At 46.3% G+C, this 26,512-nt stretch overlaps 5 protein-coding genes across 12 annotated transcripts in view; 3 read left to right on the top strand and 2 right to left on the bottom strand.

Annotated features, from left to right (window-relative positions):
• LOC125950797 (store-operated calcium entry regulator STIMATE-like) overlaps nucleotides 1-1,970 on the bottom strand; it is a 6,252-nt gene extending 4,282 nt beyond the window's left edge. Inside the window, exons 1-3 of the mRNA XM_049679108.1 lie at nucleotides 1,076-1,970; nucleotides 274-418; nucleotides 26-147 (exon numbers count right to left, since the gene is read on the bottom strand). Of these exons, the coding sequence (XP_049535065.1) occupies nucleotides 26-147; nucleotides 274-418; nucleotides 1,076-1,250 (442 nt within the window). The 5' untranslated portion in view covers nucleotides 1,251-1,970. The remainder of the gene's footprint in view (nucleotides 1-25; nucleotides 148-273; nucleotides 419-1,075) is intronic.
• A 124-nt stretch (nucleotides 1,971-2,094) lies between these two features.
• Nucleotides 2,095-3,814, top strand: LOC125950795 (trichohyalin-like). Its single transcript, XM_049679106.1, has 5 exons — nucleotides 2,095-2,214; nucleotides 2,292-2,344; nucleotides 2,415-2,591; nucleotides 2,656-2,818; nucleotides 2,890-3,814. The coding sequence occupies exons 1-5, from the start codon at nucleotides 2,155-2,157 to the stop codon at nucleotides 3,769-3,771; spliced, it is 1,335 nt and encodes a 444-aa protein (XP_049535063.1). The 5' UTR covers nucleotides 2,095-2,154; the 3' UTR covers nucleotides 3,772-3,814.
• A 230-nt stretch (nucleotides 3,815-4,044) lies between these two features.
• On the top strand, nucleotides 4,045-6,590 carry LOC125950781 (peptidylprolyl isomerase domain and WD repeat-containing protein 1). Its single transcript, XM_049679074.1, has 7 exons — nucleotides 4,045-4,279; nucleotides 4,340-4,727; nucleotides 4,803-5,442; nucleotides 5,514-5,623; nucleotides 5,701-5,819; nucleotides 6,027-6,367; nucleotides 6,447-6,590. Exons 1-7 carry the CDS (start codon nucleotides 4,096-4,098, stop codon nucleotides 6,588-6,590), a joined length of 1,926 nt encoding a protein of 641 aa, XP_049535031.1. The 5' UTR covers nucleotides 4,045-4,095.
• Nucleotides 6,591-6,691: 101 nt separating this feature from the next.
• LOC125950820 (uncharacterized) lies at nucleotides 6,692-7,975 on the bottom strand. Of its 2 annotated transcripts, none has more exons than XM_049679139.1 (5): nucleotides 7,866-7,975; nucleotides 7,415-7,556; nucleotides 7,047-7,104; nucleotides 6,881-6,970; nucleotides 6,692-6,802 (listed from the first exon to the last, which is right to left on the bottom strand). In XM_049679139.1, the coding sequence occupies exons 2-5, from the start codon at nucleotides 7,475-7,477 to the stop codon at nucleotides 6,705-6,707; spliced, it is 309 nt and encodes a 102-aa protein (XP_049535096.1). In that variant the 5' UTR covers nucleotides 7,478-7,556; nucleotides 7,866-7,975; the 3' UTR covers nucleotides 6,692-6,704. The 2 variants fall into 2 exon arrangements, with proteins under 2 accessions (XP_049535096.1, XP_049535097.1); XM_049679140.1 differs by lacking the exon at nucleotides 7,866-7,975 and adding an exon at nucleotides 7,794-7,858.
• Nucleotides 7,976-9,174: 1,199 nt separating this feature from the next.
• Nucleotides 9,175-26,512, top strand: part of LOC125950793 (uncharacterized) — a 33,713-nt gene continuing 16,375 nt past the window's right edge. Inside the window, exon 1 of one of the 7 annotated variants that reach the window (XM_049679101.1) lies at nucleotides 9,175-9,269. The gene's annotated coding sequence lies outside the window, so the exon portion shown is untranslated. The other 6 variants (XM_049679098.1, XM_049679103.1, XM_049679099.1 and 3 more) reach the window with 6 other exon arrangements.

Raw genomic sequence — 26,512 nt, 5'->3', positions numbered from 1 at the left:
TCTCGCGCCACACCGTCACACTTACCATATTCGCCAAAGTTGATGGCATCCCATTTCTTTTTCCGTGCCAAATACTGACAGGTTTTGATGCCGATGTATATAATGAACAGCCCGATCGTGGAATCGAGCAGGAAATTTATAATATACCTGACGGTGGAGAAAAGAGAGAGATGAAACTTGGGTAAGCATAGGAGATTAAGGGTATCGAATGGCAAACATTGGCGGCATCGTGCCCGGCGTCAACGCATCTCGGAGATGTGATCTGTAGCTTACCAGGTACAGGGATCCCCTTGGAATAGCGGGGCCAGGTATACGTTGGCCATATGGATCACGAGGGCCCCGATGCCCTGCTTCGACGTATCATACCACCACGTTTCCCACGAACGCCGATTGTACTGGGGTTCGCAGAAACGTTTAGCTGAAAGTAAAAGGGGCAAAAGAAGGACGACAGAGGTGGTGTGATTAGGCAAACATTAGACAGACGGCAGGTCCGTGCGTGCGAGTGAGCTGTAACTGTGAGTCTCTTGGGTAAGGTATTGTTTGTCCAATTGCACCTGTTTGCCCGCTGCTAGAGCGCTTGTTGGACGATGCGAGGGATTCCTTCAATAATCACACGAGCGTATGTTTAACCGATCGATATTCTCCATCATCATGATCGCGAATGATCATGGATTGAAGGTCAAAAAACGTAGTGCTGGTACACAACGCTACATGGAGGTTTCGAGATTGAATTTATGATGCTTATGATCATGTAGCGCGCTGGCGCTGGCGCTGATCGCAACTCATCATTCGCTGAGATCCATTCACAGCTCGCAGTTCTCCAGCAGCTAATTACAAGACACAATTAGATAAGCTTTTTCTCACGCACACGCTTCTACGCCGTTCCTAGAATAGTTAGCCCTGACTGCGAGCAATGCCACTACTCCGGCCTACTGTGACGATCATTCAGCGTGTGACCTTCGCGATCTGGGTTCTTCGCTTGGCGAAAATTTCCACTCGCTAAACGGTGACGAACAGCCTCGCGACCTTCCTTAATTGAATTAACATCACCGGGGGGGCTGGAGATGGTTCTTACCTATGAGGCAGGTGAAGGCAAGGGTGGCTAGTATGCCCTGCAGGAACCAACCGAACAGGTCGGTCAGCGAATCCTTGTTGCAATGGAGGGTCTGCCATTCTGTGTTACCTTCCGTGTGGGCGAGGGCCGCGTCAGGATCGGTATGCCCTAGCAGGACGCTGGTGGACGAATTCATTGAGGTCACGTTGCGGCCGCTGGTGCTGCCGTACTCCTCCTCCGTCGATTGTTGTCCACACGACCGTCGTAATCGCGCGATAGGACGATTGATTCACTCGTGGACGGCGCATACACTGATGCTTTGCTTAGCGCAGGAACACTTTTGATAATTATTTTTTCTTATTTTCTGCTATCACCCCACAACCTCTAGGTGCTACTCGTCTGCCGCAGGAACACCGATAATCTCAGGTAAACACGAGTATGTCGCGCACGCAAGCCCGCATTATCGGGGAACGGAGGAGCAGATCATGGCCACCTGTACCACCGAAGAAGGCACTTGGGTTGTGTTTACGCGAACACTCGACCACCACAAACCACACACTTCTTGTGCGCCTTCGTTCACCGACCTGCGTTGGTTCTGCACTTTAATTGCCTGCCTTTTTGGCTGCTTCGAGGCACGCTGCAAGCTGTTTTTCTTGTTTCTCTATGTTGGCTCGCGCGTTCTCACCTGCGATTGCGAAACTTGCACGTCAGCACCACCGATTTCAAGAGCGGGATGCTGATGCGACCGAGCACAAAGAAGCTGGGGCTTATGCCAACACCGTTTTCGTCACACAACACTCGTCGCGGATACGTTCTCGGGAAGCTGCTCTGGGGGAAGACGCACAAAATCGGATCGCGGAGCAGGAACTTTTTTGAAATCCTCGTTGTTTCTTCGGTTTTGTGTTTCTGGGTTTTTGTGGAATCTCTGTGAGGGGGAAGGGAGGGCGGTGGTGGCTACATGGGCAACCGCTACATGGGCAACGGCGTCGTCTAGCAACCAACTAGCAACGTAGTAAACAAGTTGAATTTCAGGTGGCTCGCGTGGACGAAGAAAAATTGCCGAATTCCTTTCCATTTATTTCGTCTTTCTTTGTGCTGGAATGTCGTACGAGATGATGTTTTATCCGGAGATAAGTATACAGAATGAGCTGAAAAAGTTGGTAAGCGTTTTAGCCGAGATCGGAAGGGTTAAAACGGAAGTTGAAATCGGTTTGCACTCCTTCCACGTTCGTTGCAGATGGCATGTGCCGATCAGGCGTACGATTATCAGCTCGAAGGGAAGAGGAAAAGGTATTTCGACGGCCAATCTTGTGCGATAGGAATCTTATGAAGATGGTTCGGTTCGGCTTTCTTGTTTCAGATTGCAGATACTTCTGCAGACGGAGGAGCAACAACTGGAAGAGGAAATAATGCAAAAGCTGCAGCGGGAGGAGGAAGATCGTTTGCAGGAAAAAAAGAATAAACTACTGATAATGAAACAGGAACAAGAGCGGAAGCGTGCCGATTTAGTGAAGAACAAAATGATACAACTTCAACTGTAAGTAGTTGCATCGGAGCCGGATACAGCTGGTGCCTACTCATTTACGACTCTATTCCCGCAGGAACAACTGTGACGAAATCCGATCATTCCTGCAGCAAAAGTACCACGAGGAATCAAAAAAGTGCCAACTGGCCCAGATTGAGGACAAAATGAAGCTGAAGCAAGCGAAAATGGACGAGGAGCGAATGTGGACTGATGTGCACATACGGAAGTACAAGATGGATGTTAGTTATGCAGTGGAACCGTGCCGTATCGAGTTGCTGATAAGGATTAAACCTTTGCTCTTCGTTTTCAGCTGGAAAAGGAACTATCCGCCAAGCGTGAGCGATCGTTGAAGGAACAGAAAACCTTACAGGACGTTATGGTGCAGATAAAGGAAAAATCTCTCAAAGCCGCCCAAGAAAAGGAGGATCTACAGAAAGTGGTCTGTGCCGCGCTACCGTTCCCTGACCATGATCCGAAGCTCAAATCGATCGGAAAGGTGGAGCTAGCGGAACAGTTGAAGGAACAGATAAGTTTCCGGAAGGAGTTGCAGCGCAATCGAGATGAACAGGATCGCCAGGTGATCCGCATACTGAACGAAACCATGGCCCGCGAGCTGGAGCAGGAGAAACTGGCACTCAAATCGGAAGAGGAGTTATTGCGCAAACAAAAGGACCAGTTCTATCAGTACTCCAAGCACGTACAGCGTCAGCGTCAGATAGAGGAAGGAAAGCTGGAGAAGCTTATCATGGACACGCACGCCAAATTTGACCAGGAAAGTCTGGAAAAATGTCAACGGGAAAAGCAAAAGCACCTTCAACTAGCCGCGGTAGCTCACGAGGGCCAACGAAATCAAATTGCGGAAATGGAAGCCCGGAAGCTTAGGGAACGCGAAGAGCGCCAGCAAGAAGCACTAAAGGAACGGGAATACCAGGAAAAAATGCGCTACGACGCATTGCGAGCGGACTGCAGGATACAGACGGCGGTGCAACAGTACCGGGATTCGCTGAAGGAACAGATCAAATCAGCCAATCTGGAGCGTGAGCATACCAAACGCACCAATCAGCTGGAAACGAATCGCATAATCGAGCGCAGCTACAACGAGTTGAATTTTGTGCAAAGTTACGTCAAGGGATCGTTTGAGGCACACTTTAAGAAACATCCAAACATTTCTCTCATGAAACGAAAGTACTGATAAGCGGAAGCTGGAATGGAAGCCAAATCTTTAGATATCAATTTTTCACTCACTTTCATATTTCTAAATCTTAGCAGTAAACGTAAAATAAATAAGTTTTTTAAACAACTTCGGCGATTGGGACTTCGAGCTATGACTCGTACGAAACCGGCGATTCAAATCGGCCTCTTTGCAGCAAGCAAATGATCGCATCCGAAATTAATTCCAGCAAGCGACTGTGTGTATGACTGTGTGCGTGAGCCCGACATTTGTTTACGTTTTTTTGAGCAGCGATTTTCGGGTTCTTCGTCGGCGCCAATTTTTGGTAATTTTTAGGCAGAAATCATGAGTGAAAAGGGAAAAGATCGCCGTAAACGCCGGTCCAGCGAGGCTGAAGCAGAGGAAAGCAGTAAGGACGAGCAGGAAAACACGCCTCTAGAATCTGTCGAGGAAAACCCGGAAGACGGTGATGGTGAAGAGTGGATCGGGCCGTTGCCGTCGGCGGCAGCCCAGCCGAAGAAGAAAAAGGGTAAGACCGAGTGGCCAAGACACTATTCTGGATAATAATTCTTTTCCTATCTCCCACTAGTACTGGAGTTTGAAAAGCTGTACGTCGAAAGCCTGCCGGATGCGGAATGCTACGAGAAGTCGTACATGCATCGCGATACCATCACGCATCTGGTCGCTACCAAGACGGAGTTCATCGTGACCGTGAGCCAGGATGGGCACGTAAAGTTCTGGAAGAAGATGGAGTTGGGCATTGAGTTCGTGAAGCACTTCCGCAGTCATCTGGCACCGATCGTTTGGCTGGCGGCGAACAACAGCGGAACGTACCTTTGCACGGCCTCGATTGACAAGAACATCAAGGTCTTTGATGTGGTCAACTTCGATATGATCAATATGTTGCAGTTGGACTATATACCGTATCGGGTGGAGTGGGTCCACGGTATGGGCGACGTCATTAGCTACCTGGCAGTGTAAGTGATACACGAGAAGATGCAATTAAACGGTGGTCTGGTGGATACTAATTGTTCCGCTTTCACCTTCAACAGGGCCGATCAAGATTCTCCCGTGATCCGCGTGTACGATGGTAAAGGAACGAACACACCATTGCATACGCTCGACAAGCTGCACACCAAACCGGTCGTAGTGCTGCGGTATAATCCCGCATTCGAAGTAACCGTATCGATTGACAAAGCCGGCATACTGGAGTACTGGTATGGGCCACGGCACGACTTCAAATTTCCCACCAAACTGGTCCATTTCGAGTCCAAGCTGGACACCAGTCTGTACGAGTTTGCGAAGAACAAAACGATCGTTACGTCGCTAAGCTTTTCGCCGGATGGGAAAAAGTTTGCCACCATGTCAACCGATCGTCAAGTGCGCGTGTTTGGCTTTCTGAGTGGTAAATTGTTGCGTGTGTATGACGAAAGTTTGGCACGGTACAGCGAGAGCCAGCAGTTGTCGCAAACACTGTCGAACATGGAGTTTGGCCGACGTATGGCGAACGAACGAGATTTAGAGAAATCGGATGCATTCGCACACACGAACGTGATGTTCGACTACAGCGGTCATTTCATCATGTATCCCACCATGCTAGGCATTAAGCTGGTCAACGTTGAGACGAACCGGTGTGCAAAGATTATCGGAAAGAACGACAATCTGCGACCATTGAATTTGGCGCTATTCCAGGTACGTTTACTGGACGGATTTCTTTTAAATCTGGCAGAGAAAGAAGCATGCTAATGGACGTTTCATTACAGGGAAAGGTAAAGTTCTCAAAAGCCGCAAATACGATCGAGCAAGAAGCATCAGATAACAAAGCTGCGCAGGCGATTCCTAATGATCCTACTTTGTTCTGCACCGCGTACAAGTAAATTGGCATTATTTGACTGTTTAATATTAATTGTCAATCGGATTACTGATATATTGAACATGTTTCACTTTCAGAAAACAAAGGTTCTATCTCTACTCCCGGCGGTTGCCTTCTGATTTGCAAGAGATTGATCGCGATGTGTTCAACGAAAAACCTTCGAAGGAAGATATTATCTCCGTCACGGAAGGGCAAGGTAAGTGTGCTGCTCTGTCGCAGCAAAACCAATTAGTCCACTCTGTACATTTACTGTCCCCATGTAATGTCCATTCCAACATTGCCTAACCAAAACCAGGAGAAGGTAAACTTACGCTCGCTTATGTGCTAGAAACCACACACAATGCTTGTCCCTTTGCAAGATCACCCTTCTAGATTACGTATTGACCATCGTTTACTTTTGCAGGAATTCAAAAGATCTACGACAATGCCGTCCTCCACACGACGATGGGCGACGTACATCTGCGTCTGTTTGGCAAGGAGTGCCCGAAAACGGTGGAAAACTTCTGCGTACACAGCAAGAACGGGTACTACAATGGCCATTTGTTCCATCGTGTCATCAAGGGATTCATGATCCAGACCGGAGATCCAACGGGAACCGGTACCGGTGGTCAATCGATCTGGGGTGGTGAGTTTAAGGACGAGTTTTGCTCGACACTCAAGCATGATCGCCCATACACGGTTAGCATGGCAAATGCAGGGCCCAATACGAATGGCAGCCAGTTCTTTATCACCGTTTTGCCAACGGTAAGAATCTGGTTAACAGCAGTGCTCATCTCTTTTGAACGACGAGTTTCTAATGTTTTATCTATACCTTACCTTCCAGCCATGGCTTGACAACAAGCACACCGTGTTCGGACGCGTACAGAAGGGCATGGAAGTGGTGCAGAATATTTGCAATGCAAAGACAAACCCGAAAACCGACAAACCTTACGATGAAATTCGCATCATTTCGATCAACCTGTCGTAAGCAAACTGTGCGGTCAACGTAGAATACAGTGTGCTCCGGAGGATAAGGTAACAGCAAAATTGTTTAAGGTTTTATTGATTATCTTATAAATAAAAAAACATTAGCAAATAAATCTCAGGCTACAGCGGTTGCAGCGTACGGTGGAGGTTTCTGGAACTGTTCTGGTGATTTTATCACATCATCATACTTTGGCGGTGGTTGAGGTTCAATGTCTGCAAGAGTAAGAGGTGGAGAAGGAAATAATGATCAATTTATGTTCTTATAACAGGGTTGAAAGCGCCAGCTCTTACATTCCGGTGGTTGACTTTGCTCCGATGGTGGTGCGTTTGAACGTTGTTCTCCTTGATAGATTGTAAATACTGTGAATCGCTGGCGGGTTTCTGTAAATCCGGTTGTTTGGTGCTTAGAAAATTATTACGAACACTTTATCAACATAATTTTTAAAAAAGCACTTACGGCGACTGCTTGTTGCTATTGGTCGGTTTACGTGAAGTCCAAAATAGTATATCCGTCGCTGGAAACAGAGAAACCGAAATCGTTATTGTGTATCGTTGCGTGCGATTTGGAAATCAAATTAGTAATCAAATCGAATCCATTCATCGATCTGTCGATAGTGATAAGACATTGCATCGATAAGGCGGAAAAATGGGTGCATGACGTTATGAAATTGTACAGTGCATGTATGCCTCGTTGCTGTTGTATTCACTTTCTGGTATTACAGCAGTTAAGATCTACCCTCTTTATGCTCACGTCACAGATATCATTGTTTGGATCATTGCTGTTTCATCAATGTTTCGCACGACCACGATACGACGATAACTTACCAGCACAATAAAGAACAGCATCAGTACTAGAAACATCCAGAGCAGGTGAAATACCCAGGACATGGTGGTTTGGTTGTGTGTCTCCGGCTAACTGGCATAAACTGATTCACCCAATCACAGTCTACCTCCTGCCACTAATTGCCTTTGGTGTAATGGAAGAAAATTCACGAACAATTAAGATCTCGTTGGTGATCACGTGATACAAATTAACTACTGATCCATAGATACGAAGCTTCACTTCAATGTTACACTATATGAGTTTACACCTTCCGGGACCGTGCGCACTATTGATTGTTCAATAGCACGTTCCCCAAAGTTCTTGTTTATCGCACGAGATATTAACACTTTGAACATTTAACTGAATTCATTATACACTTACATAAATGCAATATTACTAGTAATTTTGCAAGAGCATTAATAAAACATAAATGCTTCTACTGTTTGAACAAACCTTCTACAACACGGCAAAGTGTGATCTTCTTCTTCACAAACAGTCCGCTAGAACGAATCAAAGCACCGAATGACACACTCAGAGACCTGCTGAGGCTGTGACTAAATCCGATCTGAAGCCTGTCAGGCGTTTTGGCCTGGCCTACTGCTAAGTCGTTCATCGATCGATGGAACCCAACCACTTCTACTAAACAAACAACGATGGTGGTGCGTAGTGTCCGCCACACCGCTAGAAGTAACACACCGTTACACAGTCTTATCTTGCAGAATGGTAGATAAAGCGAATATTAAACGAATTGGCCACAACCGCCCGTAGTACCCGAGGGAGATGGCTGCTGTTTTGCTATTGGCAGTACGATGTGTGATGGTGTAGTTGAAACATTTTCGGTCACTTACGATGATGAATGTGATATGATAAGCGGCAATCGATTCGAGTCACATACTAGAGAGAAGTGGGGGTCCTCCGGCGCATGCATTGTGTTGGCCGATTGGTGAAAATCATGGCAACTACAAACCCTCGTTGCTCCGACAGTAGGACATTATCGCAAAAACGGTGTGAACGGTTCGATGGCAAACAGCTAGTCCATTTGTAGTCCCATTTATTGAAGTGGCTGGACTTGGGGGCACTCGTTGGGTTAACAGCCCACACTCCGCTGGTAGTGCAGTTATCGCTGAGGACCGCACACCGATCGGTCCTGCTACTTCTACTAGTCTCTACTGTAATTAATAAGCGTGAACTGATTATTTGATGTGAATTTTCCAAGAAATAGATCCTCCTTCCTGATAACTTTTTTATTAGATACAATTTTAGTGATCTTCCTAATGGCGATCGTGTGTCACTGTTCATTGCTGTACTCAAGATCACACATTTAATGATGATTTCACACTGAAATTGTCTTTAAAATTGAATATTGATTGTGATGTATGCTGCATCATCTCGTTACATGCTCTATTCTATCTCCTTCTGAATCATGTCTACCGGTTCCAATTATTTCCACATTCCTAAGGTCGCTTTACGAAAAACAACCGTCATTACCTTTCAAATTACCCGATAAGCGACAAGGTCACGTGATTAGTGCTTTTGTTACCGGAGATGCCATACGTGGGAAAGATGCAGGCGTGCGATCGCGATCCGGAACAAGCTCATGTTGGCCCCTTACGCGGGAAAACCCGCGAACTCACGCGTTCGTGATCACTCAGTAGCGTAGCTCAGCGAGAAGCTCGCGAGCGAGAGCGCGATCACCGCACGCTCAGTGAAACGCGAATTGCGTGTGCACGATCACGAGAGACGGTTTAAGCGCCGGTGCTGCGATCGTTACCCAGATCCCGGTAGAGTGGCAAAGTTTTGGTTAAAGGCTTTGCTTCGGTTTCGATTAACCCTATGTCGGTGTACCTTAAGCTACAGGTAAACTGCGGATCGCCCAGTGATCGCGAGGTGGCGTATCGTACGCGAGAGGAAGGGCTATTGTGGCGACAACTGGGGGCGGCCCCGTGAGCATAGCGAACTCTCGCCGCGCCGTAGTTCTCCGTCGAAACCCGGTTCGAACGCACGTCCGTTTGCGCGGTGTCGTCCGCGGTCGTTTGCTGTCGAGTAGGTGCGTATCGCTGTGTGTGTATTGGGTTTGGTACATCTCGCGACGCGTTCAGGGAGCGCAGCCCGCACCACAAAAGAAGCCTTTGACACGGCGCATAGATGTTTACGTCTTGCGATCTCGCGAATCCAATTATCGTGCGCCTGTGGGGCTGTGGGCTGCGTTTGCACTAGTGACTAACATCGGGCTGGTGCCGTACCGCGTGATCAAACCGAGTGTCGACAACAACAATCGCGATCGCTCTTGTCCGCTGCTGGTGTCATCTCTGCTGCTAAGTGTGGGCTGTCCTCCTCGTCGTCACCGTCGTCGTTTGTTATCATCTTGCAAACGGTGTTGCGTATTTCGTGTGTATGTGGTAGATCGATTGTTTCGCATAAACGTGGTGCTAGTGATGGGTAGAACAGCAGTGATAAAAGCTCATTGTTTAGTGATGTGTCGTTTGTGTTTGCTACATTATCAGCCAATAGCCTTCCCGTAGGCCCCCATTCCGACCGTCACACCTTCCGTGGTCTCGTGTGTAATCAGCGAGTCGCTGGTTCCATGGACATGCGTGTCCGCTTCTCACCATTTTGTTTGTTTGCGGTACGCGTTGTCCCGGTACGCTCGTATGTGTGGCCTCGCGTTCGATCCGCGGCCGTCGACGACGACGGCGGTGATAACTCGACACGGGAACCCCCCCGATCACCACACCGGCGCCCCTCACCGCTGGCTGGAGAAAGATGTGTTCTTTCTTCTTCTCGGTTCGCAAAGAACCGAACGGAGGACGGCGCGAAGAGAACGACAAAATGAGATCCAATGAGGCGCACTTCCTTCAAGCAGCGTAATACTTTAGGAAACATTCCGAAATTCCTTCTGCTTCGGAATCGCCACATGAAAACGATCGACGAAGAGAAAGCGTTCCCACCAGCAGCAGGAAGACGAGGGAGTACGGGGGGGCCACAGCATTAAACAGACAGACAGACAGCGAGGCCTCACTGTTGTTTGCTGTAGGAATGTGTCGCTTTGGCGGTGCCGCGCAGTAGTCGTCATTAGGAAGGGGTGTCCCAAAAAAAAATCGCTATCAAACGTGTATGTGTTTCAGCGAGCGATGTGGTGACAAGATACAGCAAGCGAGGAGTGGGAAGCCGTAGCAGCACGGGAGCCAAGAGCGGCGTGCAATAGAAATCACGTGAGACAATGTGATGATGTTTCGCTAGGAGATCGTTGGTAAATGGAAAACATTTTTGCTTCCTTATGAGCTTGTTTATGATCCACTTTGTCAACGGCTATCAATGCACAACAAAACAATAGACAATTATTCGCTAATTGTTAATAAATTGTAATTTACACTAGCAAAACACTAGCACCGGTTCGAATGACAAATGCGCATTAACACACATTTAAGCGCGTCGTTGACAAAATACAAAGCACCAAAGCGCCGCACTAAACGATCGCGTTTCAAACTGTGCCGCTATCGGAGATAGGGTCCCGTGATCGGATGGCTCGAGGCTGTTTTTTTTTCTATTTTTCTGGCATTTGCCGCTACTTAAATGGATGGATTGTTCAAGGTAAACGCCACGACGGGCGCACCAGCAAAACGAGAACAAGTCTCAAAGTTAGGCAACAAAAAAAAACAGAACACTTGGAACCCTCCTCCTGAAAAGGTTTCCTAGCGGCTAGCGAAGGTAACAACACCACGGAAGGTAGAATGATCACCTGCGCCACACAAGGAACTAAATTTACCTGCTCCCCACCGCGCTGTTCTATTGATACCCGGGCCCAGGGTACGGCCATCGACACAAACGTGCACCGGTTACAGATGGTCAGACGGACACCGAGTGTCGATCGCGATCCGCATCTCGATAGTGCTGCGATGATTCAATGTGGCAAAAACGGAAAATCGCTTTACCCAAATGCACACAGCACCTCCTCGCCTCGCGTAATCGCTAATCACGCTTCTGATATTGCTCAATCGATCGCATTGCGGTCGCGATCGCGATCGCACGCACAGCCCGATGGGGGGGGGGGGGAAAGAGAAAAACCAACAAGACAGGCAAAGGGTAGGGAAAAGTGGTCTGTTACTTTGCTGCACTGCTGGCCATTTAGCGGGCGCATCGTATCGCATGTTGTGACGTATGTTGCCGGACTGATCGATCATCTAGCCGATGGCTTGGCACCAGATTCGGGGGTAGCGTGGTTCAAACATCGATCATGCAATTATCGTGTGTTACGTCGTGGGGACGAATCGTGGGGAGTATTTTGACCAGCATGCAAGGCCGTGCAGCTTTTGTGTTTGCTGTGGCACTATGTTGGAAGATGTTGTGTGTTATGTGCACGGGTGAGTAATGCAAGTAAATTTAAACTCCAAAGAGTTGCTTGAAGAATTCTTTTTTAAAATTAATGTTGTAATGGAATGGCGTGAAGGGGGTTTATTTCGTGCAGACCTCTTCTTTGAGTATCGGCAACTGAGGTTGCATAACGATCTTCATATCAAACGAACTATGATGGTAGAGGTGGTATGAGTGTTTGTTAACCCAAATAATGCTGGCTGAAGTAAATAACGGGGGTAAGGCATAGATATCTCATCGATATTTGTTGTAAGATTAATACAAGACCAAGGCTATGGTCAGAGAATCTCTTCGTTTGTGTGGCAATGTGAAATATTTATACTCGCTTTTAAGCGCACTGTTATTAAAATGTTGGCGGAGGCATATGCTCACTTCCGACAAAAGATACGAAAGCAAAAAGCAACCTAAAGACACCCCAAAGAATGTGTCTTCTGTATGTAAATGTACAAATTTCACGCGATTCATTATGTTTGATCTTTATGATAGAGCTATCTCGCGCGGTGTGATAGAATGTTGTAAACGAATTGCTCGACATTCCATCACCCCAACTATGTTGGTTAGGCTCCGCTTAACTGCAAAGCAAACAAATCGTGGTGAGGGAGCAATACCTGCAGGCCGCTTTCTGTCGATTAGCATGAGTCCACATCCCGCATGCTGGCATTAATGAGTTTAGCACCAAATGTATGTGTGTGTGTGGTCGGTGGTGAAGGTGCCAAAGGTGATTCGCAAACCACCAAACCCCAACCAACCATCAGGCGCATTACTACGCGGTGGTTGGCAGCAGCATCCCCTCGTGGCGTCTCTTGTCCCATTAGCAGCAGTAGCAGCAGCAGCAGCAGCAGAGAAGACCGCTGGTGACCGATGTCTGGTGACGAAATGTCGACCTGGGTGTGTTGTGGCGAGAATTGTGGATGGCGTGCACCACCAGGATGATGCATCAGGGCATTGGCAAATGTGGTGCAGGCTTCATACCCCATCCCAGAACCCCTGATGATGCTCGCTCGTTTGCCAACTCTTGGGTCATATTATCGACCAACCAGCACCACCACCATCATCATCATCATCATCATCATCATCATCACCACCGGCAGCAGCAGCAGCAGCAGTAGCAGCAGCAGCAGAGGAGTGCTTCCGCGGAAATCACAAAATTTATAAATAATTACACAATCGTCAGCAACGATAACCCCCGAGTGGCCTGTGATCCCACCAGGACTAGACGGGAAAGGGAGGGGGACTAAGTAGTATTGCGGATGATAAATGAACGGGAACGCTTGTATGATAATCCTGCGGCTTTTGGGGGAATTAAAACGGGCTGCCAGGGGAACACAGGACACAGGACACCGTACCAGAAACCAGACGCATGTCATTTGGTGAACCGAGAGGGAGGTGAACACCTCGTTTCCGATGATATCTGATATCATGTCATACCGGACGGGGAAAAGGAAGGTGAAGGCAGGTGGGTGGTATTCTAGTGGCCGGAAGCTATTTGCAGTATAATTGCCACCTTTTTTTTCACATGCCGGTCGTGTCGTTCACGTGTGCTGTAGCTGTTTTGTGCAGTGCATCACCGGTTTTGTGTGTGAGATATGCACCGAACGAACGGTTTTGACGCATTGGAGCATTGTGGATTTGCATATTGTTTAGAGTGGACCGCCAGCCACGGACCGGCCGTCCGACGGCATATGAATCTGTCCGAAGGGAGGTAAAATAAAAGCCTCACGACCAGGCGTATCACTAGCGGTCGATAATAGAAACCCTTTTCCATACGGAGCGGTGGACAGCGAGAAAAAGTTCACTTTTTCCGTTGAAATGGTTTTCGCATTACGCTCGAGTTGAGATGTCTATCGACCACCCGGGGCCCCTGGGGTGCATGCAATATAGAAAAGGGGTGAAATAGTTTGTCAATATTATAATGAGCTAATTGTTCGAACCTAATGTGCGCGTGTATGTGATGATGGGGGTGATGGGCAAATCGTTACACGTTTCAGATTGTGCTGGAGTGCTGGCATATGGCATACTTAAAGGGGGTATTTGACTAACGGCTTTAGTTAACATTTCTCCTAAAGGGTGTTATTGTTTTCGTTTTTTGTTGGCGCACTTTAATTGCTAAAGAATTATAGAACAATTGACTAATTAGAAATTGAGTGCTTTGTACGATTTTGACGGCTTTTGGACGTTATCAATTGATCGCTACACAGAAGAAACGAATTTAAAATAGATAATTTAGACAATGATGAGAAAATTTAAGTGAAATACATACCGCATGTGCCCATTCTCTTTGGTAGAACGCATAAAACATAGATACTGCGTTTACGTGTTTGATAGAGTGCGGCCTTGCTACTCTTTTGCTAGGCCACCGTTAGTAGGGTGTTTATTTTCAATTTAATGATGTACTTAATTAAATTCAAGTAATGGTAAATAACTATTAATCTTTGCTTAATGATACTTGATCAAACATTCTACCTTTGAGCATTCGTCTATTACTGCTGTGCATGCCTTTTCATTGATGATCGGTTGTTATGCTTTCAATACCCTTATTATGTTTCCGTTAATTGCGATGATAAAAGCGAAGCGTAATTTGATAATTAACCACCTGTCTGCCAGGCCCAATGAAGGAACTAGGTCAATGCAAAACCGTAAAAAACGGGCCCCCAAGTGCAACCGCATCTTGCGTGAATCGAAATTGAACTTGTAATCCTAGAATCAGCCCCAGGGACCCGCGAATACGTTGCCATGCCAGCAAATCAAAGCGGTACTAGTCCGCCCCTGGCCACCGTTTAGAGTTACATCCGCGGATTACAGTAGGCCTCTAGCGATGGGGAGTCCACTTTCTTTGCTTCGCGAAATATTAGATTTCGTACGTCATTAATCGGCGCCCTACCATTAACGATGGCGATGGCCGATAAATCCTTGAGTGAGTGCCGGGATTGAGGCCGCAAATCATTTCTGGCATTTAGACGGCGACGGCGGTTTGCCGCTGTTATTGGCTCCACGAACATAATGCGATATTGTTGGAGGGGCATTCCTATGCCAGAGAGTTTGCTTTCGTTTGCACGTCGAGCGCGTTGAAATAAATTCTTCTCCGGTGTAACCTCGGGGGGAGGGAAACCATATGATTGCCATACGTGTTGGCGGTGGGGGGAAATGCCTCCTGCCGGCAGCATCACATCGGGGATTGCGCAAACCATTCTACCCCACCCCTTCGCCCCTTCTCGAGTGCGGTTAGTTTGAGCAATTGCACTTTGATTCGATAATTGGCAGCGCCCGTCTCGCTTCCCGAAAGCATGTTCACTCACGTGTCGTGGAGTGCACAATCGTTGCATGTGTGTGTATATGTGTATTCATGCCTCCTCGTCCTATATTACCCTAGTATCCGAGGCCTCAAACGATCGTGACCGTGAACGTCACGGCTCAGTGGAAGGAGAAGTGGTGGAGACGGTCTTGAAGCGGCACGCGTGGCGCAGTGTGAGCCGTCGTAGAGAAATTAATCAATCTGCTTTAATTTAGTAACCACCAGCGCCAGCCAGCGTCAGCCTACTACCAGCCGTACAGCCTAGACGCTAGAGGGGAGGTTGAGCAATTCATAAGTAATGTCCCGTTGGCATGGTTACTGCATAGATTTAGTGTAAATGTTCCTGAGGCTTACCGACTCATGGACACGTAGCTGCCGGCAATGGACGTCAAATGGGAGTGAGGGTAGCTTAAAAGTGGAATCAAATCACTGTGTGTGCGCGACGTGTTGACAGTTTATTCAATTTATAAGCATTTTCATTCGGTTGTTAAATATGCACTCAGTAGAAGGATTGACTGTTGCTCGCCACTGGTTTTCCTTAGCGTGTCCGAATAGCAAGCGTCGGATTAGTAGCCGTTAGTAACGCTGCATCTTTGATTTGTGGTTTTCTTCCTGGCATTGCTGCTGCATCATTGACGATAAGGTCTTTCATACGAGTAGCATTATCTTCATTTCGTTGCTTGCAGCTCTTATGTCATTTGCACTTTATTTGTTATTGAACAGCATTATTCAACATTTTGGTTGCTTGAATCTGTTATTTTCTTATTTTATTTCTATTTTTATTTGTTTACTTTTTATAAAATTTAATATTAGTCTGGATTGTTTAATATTTGGTTTAATTTGCTCTTTTTGTCTTTCATTTAATATTGCGCTCATCGTCCTTACAAAGTGGCAAAGTTTCTTTTGCAATGCAGATGAAGCAGAATGCAACCTCTGTCTACCGAAACAACTCTGTTAAAGTTTGAAAAATGTTGTATTGCTCTTAAAAATGATAATTTTCTTTTCGATTGACCAACGATTCACGCACAGTGAACTTCATCGTAACGATTGCAAAGAACTGTAGCAGCTATAGCAGCGAGAACAACGAAATAACGCTGATAAGGCGAATCTGCTGACACGCATCCTTGCACGCGGCCTTCCTTGCATCAGCGCGGAATCAACGGTCCAGAAAAATAGGGCAACACGGACGATTTGCACGGATGATCATAAAATATGTCCGCTGGCTGGCTGGCTGGCTGGTTGGCTGGCCGGCCGGCAGGCTGGTGGTGTAAAATTAATTTAACAACAAATGAAGCCAAAAAAATGTCCCACAGACAAACGGCCACACCAAAGCGATTCGACAGTTTTCGTTTTACATGGAAAATGAAACCCCATCTCAATAGCTGCGAGTGGGGGCCGTTGGTAGAGGCCGGTGGGTTCTGCTTTACTGAATACAGGAAGATTTCGATTAATGGAAATTAATGGCTTCGCAACGACCATATTTCGATGCTCGATGCTGGTGATGCTGGTCTATGTACGACGCGCTCGTCCGGCACTTTAAAAGCCATCAACTGCATTATTGATGCGTTATGGGAAATGACACTTTTCTGGGGCCCACCTGACGGTTCTGAAAATGAACACGAAACGACTGTGCAAATGCCTGCAGGCGCAAAGTTTTATTAACTCAACACTCACCGGAAACACCGCATGTCAACACGTGCCAAAGTGCGGCTGTTTGCGTGTATTGTCCGGCCCGGATTGTTTGATGTTGTGCAGATTCGGTGCGTGAATCATCGCTTCCTATCGGGCGACCAATTGGATAGTTCCGATCGCGCTCCGTCCAGTAGTGGTAGCCAGTCAGCCAACCAGCGAGTGATCATAAAATCACATCAATAATCGGACGATTGCTCAATTAGTCGTTCCTTGTTTTGCAGCCAGCCCATCAGTGAAGTCGGTATACGGCATGGTGACTGTTTGCCGTCAGGCTTATGCCTTCCGTTATTCACGGAAACTGGCCCCTATTGGCTATCGGCCTAATTGACCCCTGCGTTGGTGCCACGAGCGATGATAAATGGGTGCATGCAACGGTTTGTACCTGATAAATGTGAATTTTTGGTGATACTAGGGATCACGGGGTGCGGCAGACACGAAGGATTTTATGTATTTTTTCTTCTGTCTGACCGCTCGTTACGCTGACGGTCAATCACTGGATAATTCCGGAATTTTTTAATATATTTTATTCTCTCTCTCTCTCTCTACATTGCAACAATGCCATGTATCCTCGGTGTTCGTTTGGTGCTCTGGTCCATTAATATTTCCTTCACCAACAGATATGATGAGCGTGGCCCTATTTACGGTTGAATACCTTTCTTCAAAAGACCATTTGTCGATTGTGCACTATTGCGCACTACTAGTCGCAGCTCGTTGTTACCAGTGCCAGTAGGTCGTTTTTCCAGCTGAATGGACATTGGTGGTGATACCGCAAATGCACACACACACACACACACCAGGGTCTGTCTTTTGAAGCGCGGAACGTAATTTTCACGCTAAATACATTTAACTTTGTTCAGATTGATTACCATTATTAAAAATATAATTTTCATTGTTCTTTTGTGCCAGAAGGCAGTGCGGGATGTAGCTTTTAATATCCTTTTGAATTAATTGTGAGTAAATTGAATTTTAATGAGCGGGTATTAAACGTTCCTTTACGTGAACATTGTTTTTTTTGTCTATTTAGGTGACGAATTATTCCTTTTTTTTAAATCGAGTTGCTCGAAGAATTGCAAACGCGTGTTCAGTGTGGATACTACACATTCATCTAAAAGCATGGGAAAATTCGAATTTTTATTACAAAGAATTAGAAGAAGAATTCGAATCTTTATTACAAAGTGAGCAACTTGTAAGAGTTGTAACTCTTAGCAATACATATCCAGCTATAGTATCCTAATTCCAATAAATTCTCATTCCCTTCAACTGACCTACATTGTAGTGATTTACTGATTGACAAAATATGGAAGCAGTAAATACATTTTGTAGGACCATAGCTTGCAAAGAACAGTTAGCTTGTTAAGTTAGCTTGTCATCAAATTTATCTAACCATTTAACTCGCTTGCCATATTTAAAAACAAACTTCCCAATTCGTATTAAATGACCAAAATGTATTAAGGGAACTTCCCAATGATGACTGGCAATTCGGCTAATGAAATGTTGCAACTTTTGCGAAATCAAATTTGCATTTAGACTCAGTCCATGCACTCACTGCTCCCTATTGCGCCTCTGCCGATAACTCAATTATTTCGCTCACAATTGGACACATCTCTCTGTTCGACGAAATTTACTGCAGCCACAACCGCTGCAGCGCGGCAATATGATGTTTCATGAATAAATTAGGCTCCTACACGGTCTCCGGACCCCGCGGCCCCACCGCCCCATTCCCAACACCACAAAATAACAAATCAATCTCTCGCACGGCGCACGGCAGGATGAGTTATTTATCTCGGCACATTTATTCGGGCCAGCATTCGTGCCGGATTAGCAAAACATTTTTCACCTCCCCACATACACACAGAGACACACTTAAACCCACAATCTAACTGACCGACCGCCCTACCTGGAGGCGCCCGGTGGCGCATCGATTGGGCACATAATTCACAAAATACGGAGCGCATACATCAATACTGGTCCGCCGGTCGCCGGTTTCAACGTTCCCGGCGGGTTGCAGCTTCATCGCAGAACCGAAAACAATTTTGATCAACATAAATGCAACAAACTGTGCAGAGCGCGTGAGGTGCGCATGAGGGGGTTAAATCGTGGGGGTCCATTTTGGCATTCGTTATGCGTGGTGTGGGATTCGAAGGATCATAACCATCTATGGCGCTTAGCCGCCATCATTGCGTGGCATCAAAGCATAATCGCAGTCAGATGAAAACCATGGCATCCAACAACAACAACACCAGACACCGGGGATTCTCATCGAATATGATGGAAACCCCATAAAAACAAAAAACAAAAAACGGTCAAAAGCGAACATTATCGACAGCTTGTGGATGCCACAAACCGGCTCCAACGGACGAAAAGCATCGGATAAATGCTGGAAACAAAAACAGCGGCCCAAATCTGTGAGCAACAAAAAGAAGAGAAAAAAAAAGGCCAGAAAAATCCATCCCAAACCCCTCAACCACACACACACACACACACATACACACACACACACATGTTTGTGTGGCCAAGCGTTTTGTTTTGCTGGTGGCGGTTTGAATTTTCCAATAAATTCAAAGCTCAGGCAAAGAAAAATCGTTTCTATGCAAACGAGGCCCCCGGACACGGCTCCAGCCGTGCGTGTGTTTGTGCTGGCACACGCCTATTGCTGCCTGCCAGTTTGTGTTATTGCCTTCATGGAGGGATGAAGGATAAACGGCGCGAAAGTTTGGCATTTGTTGTACAAACAACCTGTCCGCACCGATAAAGAGCTACCCCTCGCCAGGGGTGGGGTGGAGGGTTCGAGGACGGGGTTGCGTCCTGCTGTGCGTTTATGCCATTGGCGGGCGATCGCATACCGATGTTCATTCGATCCTGGCAGTTGGCAGCAACCACGCAGCACCAGCAGCAGCACGAGTGTTACATCAACTGCACCAACGATGCAGTTGCCCGCCTGCTACGATTGTTGGCAGGCTTTAGGTCCAACAGCGCGTACCGTTTGCTGCTGGTGTACGATGGGTGCAAATGAAACATAAATACGGGCGCGTCAGAGCATAAATTTGAATTTCTATAAAACGAATAAATTCTGAATCAATGATCATTTGTTTCCATTTGCTACGTATGAAGGGGCAGATGGGGTGGTACGGGTGCTCTACCACCAAAGGAATCGTGTCTCCATCCATTTCATCTCTAATCCGATCCGCTCTAGAAGTGTCTCCCGGTGACTATTTCAATATTTAAGCGCTCGCATCGCCCGTTCTATGTAGTGGTGGTGCTGCTGCTGGTGCTGTCTGCGATTGGAAATCGAAAATCGGAATGTGTCACTCACGACGAGCCCACAGGTTAAGGGAAGGCGATGGGGCTATTGTGCCTCTGTGTGCCTCTCCTCCTGTCACATGGTTTTGTTATTTCAGCTCAGGTGCGAATCAGCATCAGTTCGGGGAATAAGGGATTAGATAAACTTTTATTTCCTCCTTTTGATCGATCGATCGATCGCTTTCCCGGGACTGTGCCACGTGATTTTTCCGATTCGATTCGTCCGCATACCGGTTGTGTTAGTACGATTGCATTCCCGGTGGGGAGTTTAAAGTAAAATCATGGAAGCACCACCCCCCTTCCATATTTGGGACCCATTTTGCGGTGATTCCGCCCATCCGCCCATCGAAAACCGGTGTCCCTTTTGGCATGCGGCATTCGAATGGACAAAGTGGACTAATTTGTATCCCGCTGACCCCCTTTTTTGTGAAGGTGGAATGCGAGAAGGAGGAAACTGTGTCCGGGAATGTGGCACAGGCCGAAAATCGTTTGTTTCATTCCGTGCGATCGAACAATTTGGCTACATCGACATGATGCACAACGGGAGGAGGGAAGGGTGGTTCAGCTTTTCGTGGAAATGCCGGCGTTCGAGGTCACCATTCGCCCGGTTCCCGGACAGTCGGTTGGTCGGTCGAGCATAAAGCAGCGCGACCACTTGAGGCAAAAGATCTGGGTTGCAGCAGGTCCAACCGATATGGGACGAAATCTTGCGGAATCGATGCCAGAATCGGAACCCCCCGGTCAGAATAGTGTCTCTGCTGGTGCTGCTGCTGCTGCTGCTGCTGATGTTGCTGGATAGACCGTTTTTCCGAGCCATTGAATCCGTTGGTCTGATAATCGGGAATCGGTGGCACAGGTTGATGATACGTCCTGCTGGCGCTGGCCGGTTGGCGGTATTATATTGGAAGGGAAGTCGGTTTTTGTGCACGGAATTACGTTCGAATGGCGCACATTTCAGGTTCGCTAAAGATGGACCACATTCGTTATTGGAGTATTCCGAAAGAGATTTTTTTTTAGGTGAAGTACTAGTTAGAGTGGGTTTAAGGATCGGATGAATCAGCAGAATTATGGCTGCTGGATGCAAGAGCTGCAGCTACTGTTATGCGGCGTGTTGAAGCACCTTCATTTTTAGGAATAAGTGGCAATAGACGCTATGCTTGTGGCTTGCAAGAAGTGACCGATTTGTTAAATAGTCGGCATCCAATTTGTAGCAGATTAAGTTGTTTATTTGTTCACCGTTTTAATGAATTGTCAGCGTCTCTTGCTCCGTTTGAACATCAGAAGAATGCCTACTTTGGTTTGATGGATATGACAGATATGCTTGGGATATCAACATAACCTAAGTTAACAACAACACAAAAAATTCTATAACCTGAGAGAAATGTATTCTTCAGTAAGTAAATACCTTTCCTGTGTCCTGTAGTACTGTGTCCTATACTAGATAGTGGTCTGAAAGAGTTAATCAACTGTCTATCAGTAATGCAGGAGATGATCGCACTTTGAACCCAACACAAATCTACACGCCTTAATACCGACAGCTGTGCAAGAATCTTGTTTCGAGCCATTTTCGGTGTGAAATAATAAAAATATTCCGTAAAAATCGATATAGAGTGATCATCCAGCGCTCACACCCTATCGCTAATAGCTTCGACCGTCAATAGGAGATAATTGGCAACGCACCTTGCCTGTTTGGTTTAGCATCGATGGCTCATCGTTTGTAGGTCACTCATCTATTTAAGAAATTTATTTTTGTGATGCTTCCATTTTTGAATGTGTCAATTCCGTAGTCCCTACCCCGAAACACGCATTGTTTACGCTACATCATTCGGCAAATGAGTTTGTAACGAGCCGAAGAGTGTTGGCGCGTGCTACGCGCAAGGTGAATGATTTCTCAAGTCACGCCACACCAAAACCATCAGCAATATTGCTGGAGTTGTCGTCATGCGTTGTTGTTTCACCGAACGAGCGAGCTGGCAAAGGGGGCGTTACGCTATTCCATAAGCATCTCGAAGCTCTTTAACTTTGCCGACACTGCTAGACGGTCACGCCGGGGCCGGGAGCCCTAACTCTCTGCCAGTGACATTGCCGTTGTAGTGTTGTTGGCCTCTTTCAAGGTTCCGACCCTCCATCGGGTGCTAATGCACAAAGGTGGTGGTTTCGATCGCACATCGCGAACTCGTTGGCTCGCTGGCTTGCTGGCGCTGGAGTGCGCGAAGCGCGGTCATCATCCAACCAAGTATCCAACCTACGCAACTCAACTCTTGCAAGTTTAACTCCGCTTGGGTACATAGTTTGGACGCGGTCTTTTCGGTGGTCCACCATACATACCGTACGGTCAGCGCGTACGATGCTTACGGGGGCAGTACTGTGGAGGTACGCTAATGCCCCAAGCAACATAAACATAATCGGGTCGAGGAATGGACGGACGGACGTCGTCGTTGGTGCTGGGCCAACTTTAACGCTCGCCTTTCGAGTGCAACCATGAAAAACGGGAAAAGATAAATGGCCCCCGGGGAAATCCTGAGTAATTCGGCTGGATCACAACTAACATTCGGTTTCGGTGTGGCCCAGAAGACCGTTGATGGTTTTGTCCGGAACAAAGGTACATTCCTTACTGAAACAACAACACATAAAAGATCCACGAATAGTCCGTCTTCGGCCTTGCTCTTAGTTTTGAACATAAAATCTTACACAAAGTTTCACTCTTGAAAACATTAAGATTTGTATGGGTGAGCGTCACGAGCGGCTATCCGCCAAGCTGTGCGTCAACGATCACAATGGTTGGCTATGGATGGAGGAATTTGTGGTAGAGATGCCCTGATTGGAATTTATCATTACCTTGCGCTGAGCTTCACGCTAGACACCTTGTAAACGTACACCCAGCCAGCTAGCCAGCCAGCCAACAAACACCACCGGAAACTGGCGTGCGTTCCACGCCAAGTTCAAGTTCGACACCATCCGTCGGTATGTCGTCATCTCGAGTACCTCCAACCGGTTACGCGGTTCATGGAAGGAGGGACCTTTGGGTGGATGTGGTTTGTTATGAATAGAACGGTCACTCAGGGGGCTTTCCCAGTGGCACAACGACGATGATTAGTTTGCTTTGGCGGCGTTAAGGTCGCCAGCAACTTGCGTCAGTTTGTGGCGAATATTGGTGCGGCATGAGAAGGTCAACATTATAAGGATTCGAATTCTCAAATTGATAAGCGGTGCGGAGTGATGAGATTCAATTGACTTTTGTGTTTATTAAAGTATCTCGTGCAAGTGGATAGTGCAATTTTGTTTACTTTTGAGTTAAATTTTCTTCAAGTTTTCGCTTCTTCTGTGTTCGTTTTAGAGTTGCATGAAATTATAGATTAGTTTATATGCTTTTAGGGAGCTTCACAAACTCAAAAAAGGTTTTTTTTAAACATTTTACAGCAAGTGCCCTACAGAATCTTTATTCGAGTCGTGAGTCCATTTCAAATGTTCACTCTGGTTGTGTTCGTGACGAACGACTTCATCTGCCAAATGTGGACGAATTTCGATTAAATCTGCACAAACAACACACTCTTGGTGCCCGCCGTAATGGGGCGTTCAATTGTGTACTCTCTCGGAAAGGTTATTTAGAGATAGTAATCGGTAGCACGATTTGAAGCTCCTGTTATTTCAAATCTCATTTCGAGGGTTTTAAATTACTAACAGTAAACAAACGTAGCGTGAGCGGAGCACGGATTTGATATTATGTCCATGGAAAAGCTTATTTCAATTTTCAAATGGTTCAACTGTTGATATTGGTGTTATTAAAAAAATGTTGATATTTTACAATAGAACACATTTAATGTACCTTCATATGTTTTGAGTCAAAATTATTTCGGAATATTTGTTATTTGTTTTATGCGGATAACTAGATTTAACAGATTCCGTTAGATATAATAAGCTTTCATTCTGAAATAGATAAACGCTTCCAGTGTTGAATAAACATTTTCCTAATTCGAAATCAAAACACTGAAATCAAATTGAGATCGTGATGAGGGAAACGGTTGCGTATCTATTACAGATACTTCTAGACAATTGAATTTACACTCTCGACTCGACACGACACTAAATCTAAATCAGGAAAATGGATAGCCCTGTTAGAGATTTGTTTGGTGAAAACACCAAACGTTAAAATCTGTAATTAAAAGCTTAGTGTCCAGCTCTTCACAACAGCGCTGCTAACTGTCCCATAAACGGTCATATCGATCATCCTTTTCGGGACATCCTTCTGCCTCTCCAAACAAGGATTTGCACGCATGTCGGTGGGCATGTTGCGTCAGCAACATTAGCGAAGTTAAAATGTCCCACGAGCCCATCCCCCCATCGCATCCCATCGGGATGCAGAATTTCAATTTAAAATTCGTTCCTCCTCTCCCTCGCCCGGTTCGTTCCGAGGATTTCCTATGTCGTCGTGGTAATTTCCGTTGTGAAAATTTTATAAAATACAACATCCCGCCCCGTGCAGAGGACACACCGGTTTTTTGTGTGCATTCTCGCGTGTGTGTGTTTGCGCGTTCCTCCCCCTTTCGACCGAGGTAACGAGGGCAAACCCACATCAGTGTGTTCCTTGTGTGGCAATTACTCCGTATGCGTTCACCGAACTGCATGCATGGACTGGATGCTGCAAATATATAATATTGAATCGCTGCGACCCGGACCTGGAAAACTATGCTACGCACAACAACAAAGGCACTCCTCGGTGCTGCTCATGCTGGTGCCAGTAGCAAAAACAACAACAAAAAAAGGAAAGTAAAATACACAGGACAATAAATGCTGCACTCGCACAAAATGCATTGGCGGCGGCAAACCGGAAATGCAAACGGTCTGGCGGAGAATTGTGCAATTGCCGGCGTAGCACCACCGTTGGCATGGCCGCCCCGCTCGAGCGCTAGTGAACGGATTGTCCGATTTGCCGATGCCGATTTTTGGGTGAAGCTGCAGAGGGGATTCGGCAAATCGTCGACCGTGCTTTTGTCGCCGTCCGCGGTCTGTGGAATGAGGACGCGCGACGGGACCCATTTTGGTCCATTTACGCTTTGCGGTGTGCGTCCGCTCCGTGCCGTGTTTCTGTTTAATGAAAACATTAAAATTTCACATGCATAATTAATAATAATTATTAATATATTCATTATTTCATCCTCTCATACGCGCAGCACCGGCGATGGCACACCGGTGGGATGCGTTGGAAAACATATTTTATTATTATTGTTACAGCCTGGAGCATATGCTGGCGCTGGTAGGCTGCTAGCACTTTTGCACTCGAAACAACGCTAGTACGCGCGAGTAGTACGCGCTGCAAAGGGAGAGGTGGAAAGGGTTTTTCGCAGCCCAATATGCAGTTCACTAGGCACGGAAATAGTTGATCAAATTTTTGTGCCTCAACACACGGGCTCACACATAACACAGTACCAAGTGGAGTGTTTGTCGAAACCCCTACTGATGCGATCCGCAGCAGTAGTACACCACACCGTCCGGACAATGGATGTTTGGTATGGCGCGCGTCCATAAACAGACGCTCAGGCTCAGGCAATCCTTTTTTTTATGTTGACCATTTTCGCCCCGCGAATAGGTCCAGCAGCTGCTCTGCATGTTCCCGCATGTTCTTATGTGGGTCCTAATTGTTATGCGTTTCCACAAAGTGGAAAATGATCGAAAATGGGGCAATTCAGAGTGACATGATAGAGGTTTTGTTGGAATACACAGTTTATTTATTTTGTTTTAGAAATATGTAGACTGTTTTTCGTTAGTTTTTTTTCTATTAAAACATAAAAGATGGTATTTTGTTGGTCCGTTTTTTTACTGCTTTTTAATACGTTGCATGCGTTTATCGTCATGTTTTGCTCCTGATCTGTTATTGTTATTTTGTTTCATTATTCATTTGCTTTAATGAATTGTTATGCTCCTCGAGTGCATTGTTTATTTAATTTTTATACAGTATCTTTTCATTTAACAACTATGCACGACGTTTACACTTTTCTTTTGTTTAATAATAATTTGTCCAGCTCTTTCATTTGCAATATTTGTATTTCTTTGACAACAATTAACGTATCTACCTACAATGATTCTTCAGTGACTGGTTTTAATAATAATTACTCTGCAGAGCATTATTATGCAGTTCGATTTGAGTTAAAAGATTGGCCATTCAAAGAACACTCGTATTATCTCTCTCTTTACACTTTCGTTATCCGTTAAATAACCCCTCAGCGTCCAGTCTCTTCGCTAGGTAGATCCAGTTCCTAGCAGCCACCGCACTGGCCACCTTAATCACACCAACACTCGAACCTCCCAGACCCTCATGCTCGATCGATGTAACGCGGCAAATTACATCGTTCAACAATCAGCGGTGTCCCGGTGTTACGCGAAAACCATAACCGAAGTCGAAAATAATATGGCCAAGTACACCAAAGGGCGGTCACTGTAGTGTTGG

This window comes from Anopheles darlingi, chromosome 2, assembly GCF_943734745.1.
Source record: "Anopheles darlingi chromosome 2, idAnoDarlMG_H_01, whole genome shotgun sequence".
Lineage (NCBI taxonomy): Eukaryota > Metazoa > Arthropoda > Insecta > Diptera > Culicidae > Anopheles > Anopheles darlingi.
Note: the sequence above shows the minus strand (reverse complement) of the source record. Positions and strands in the feature narration are given on the sequence as shown.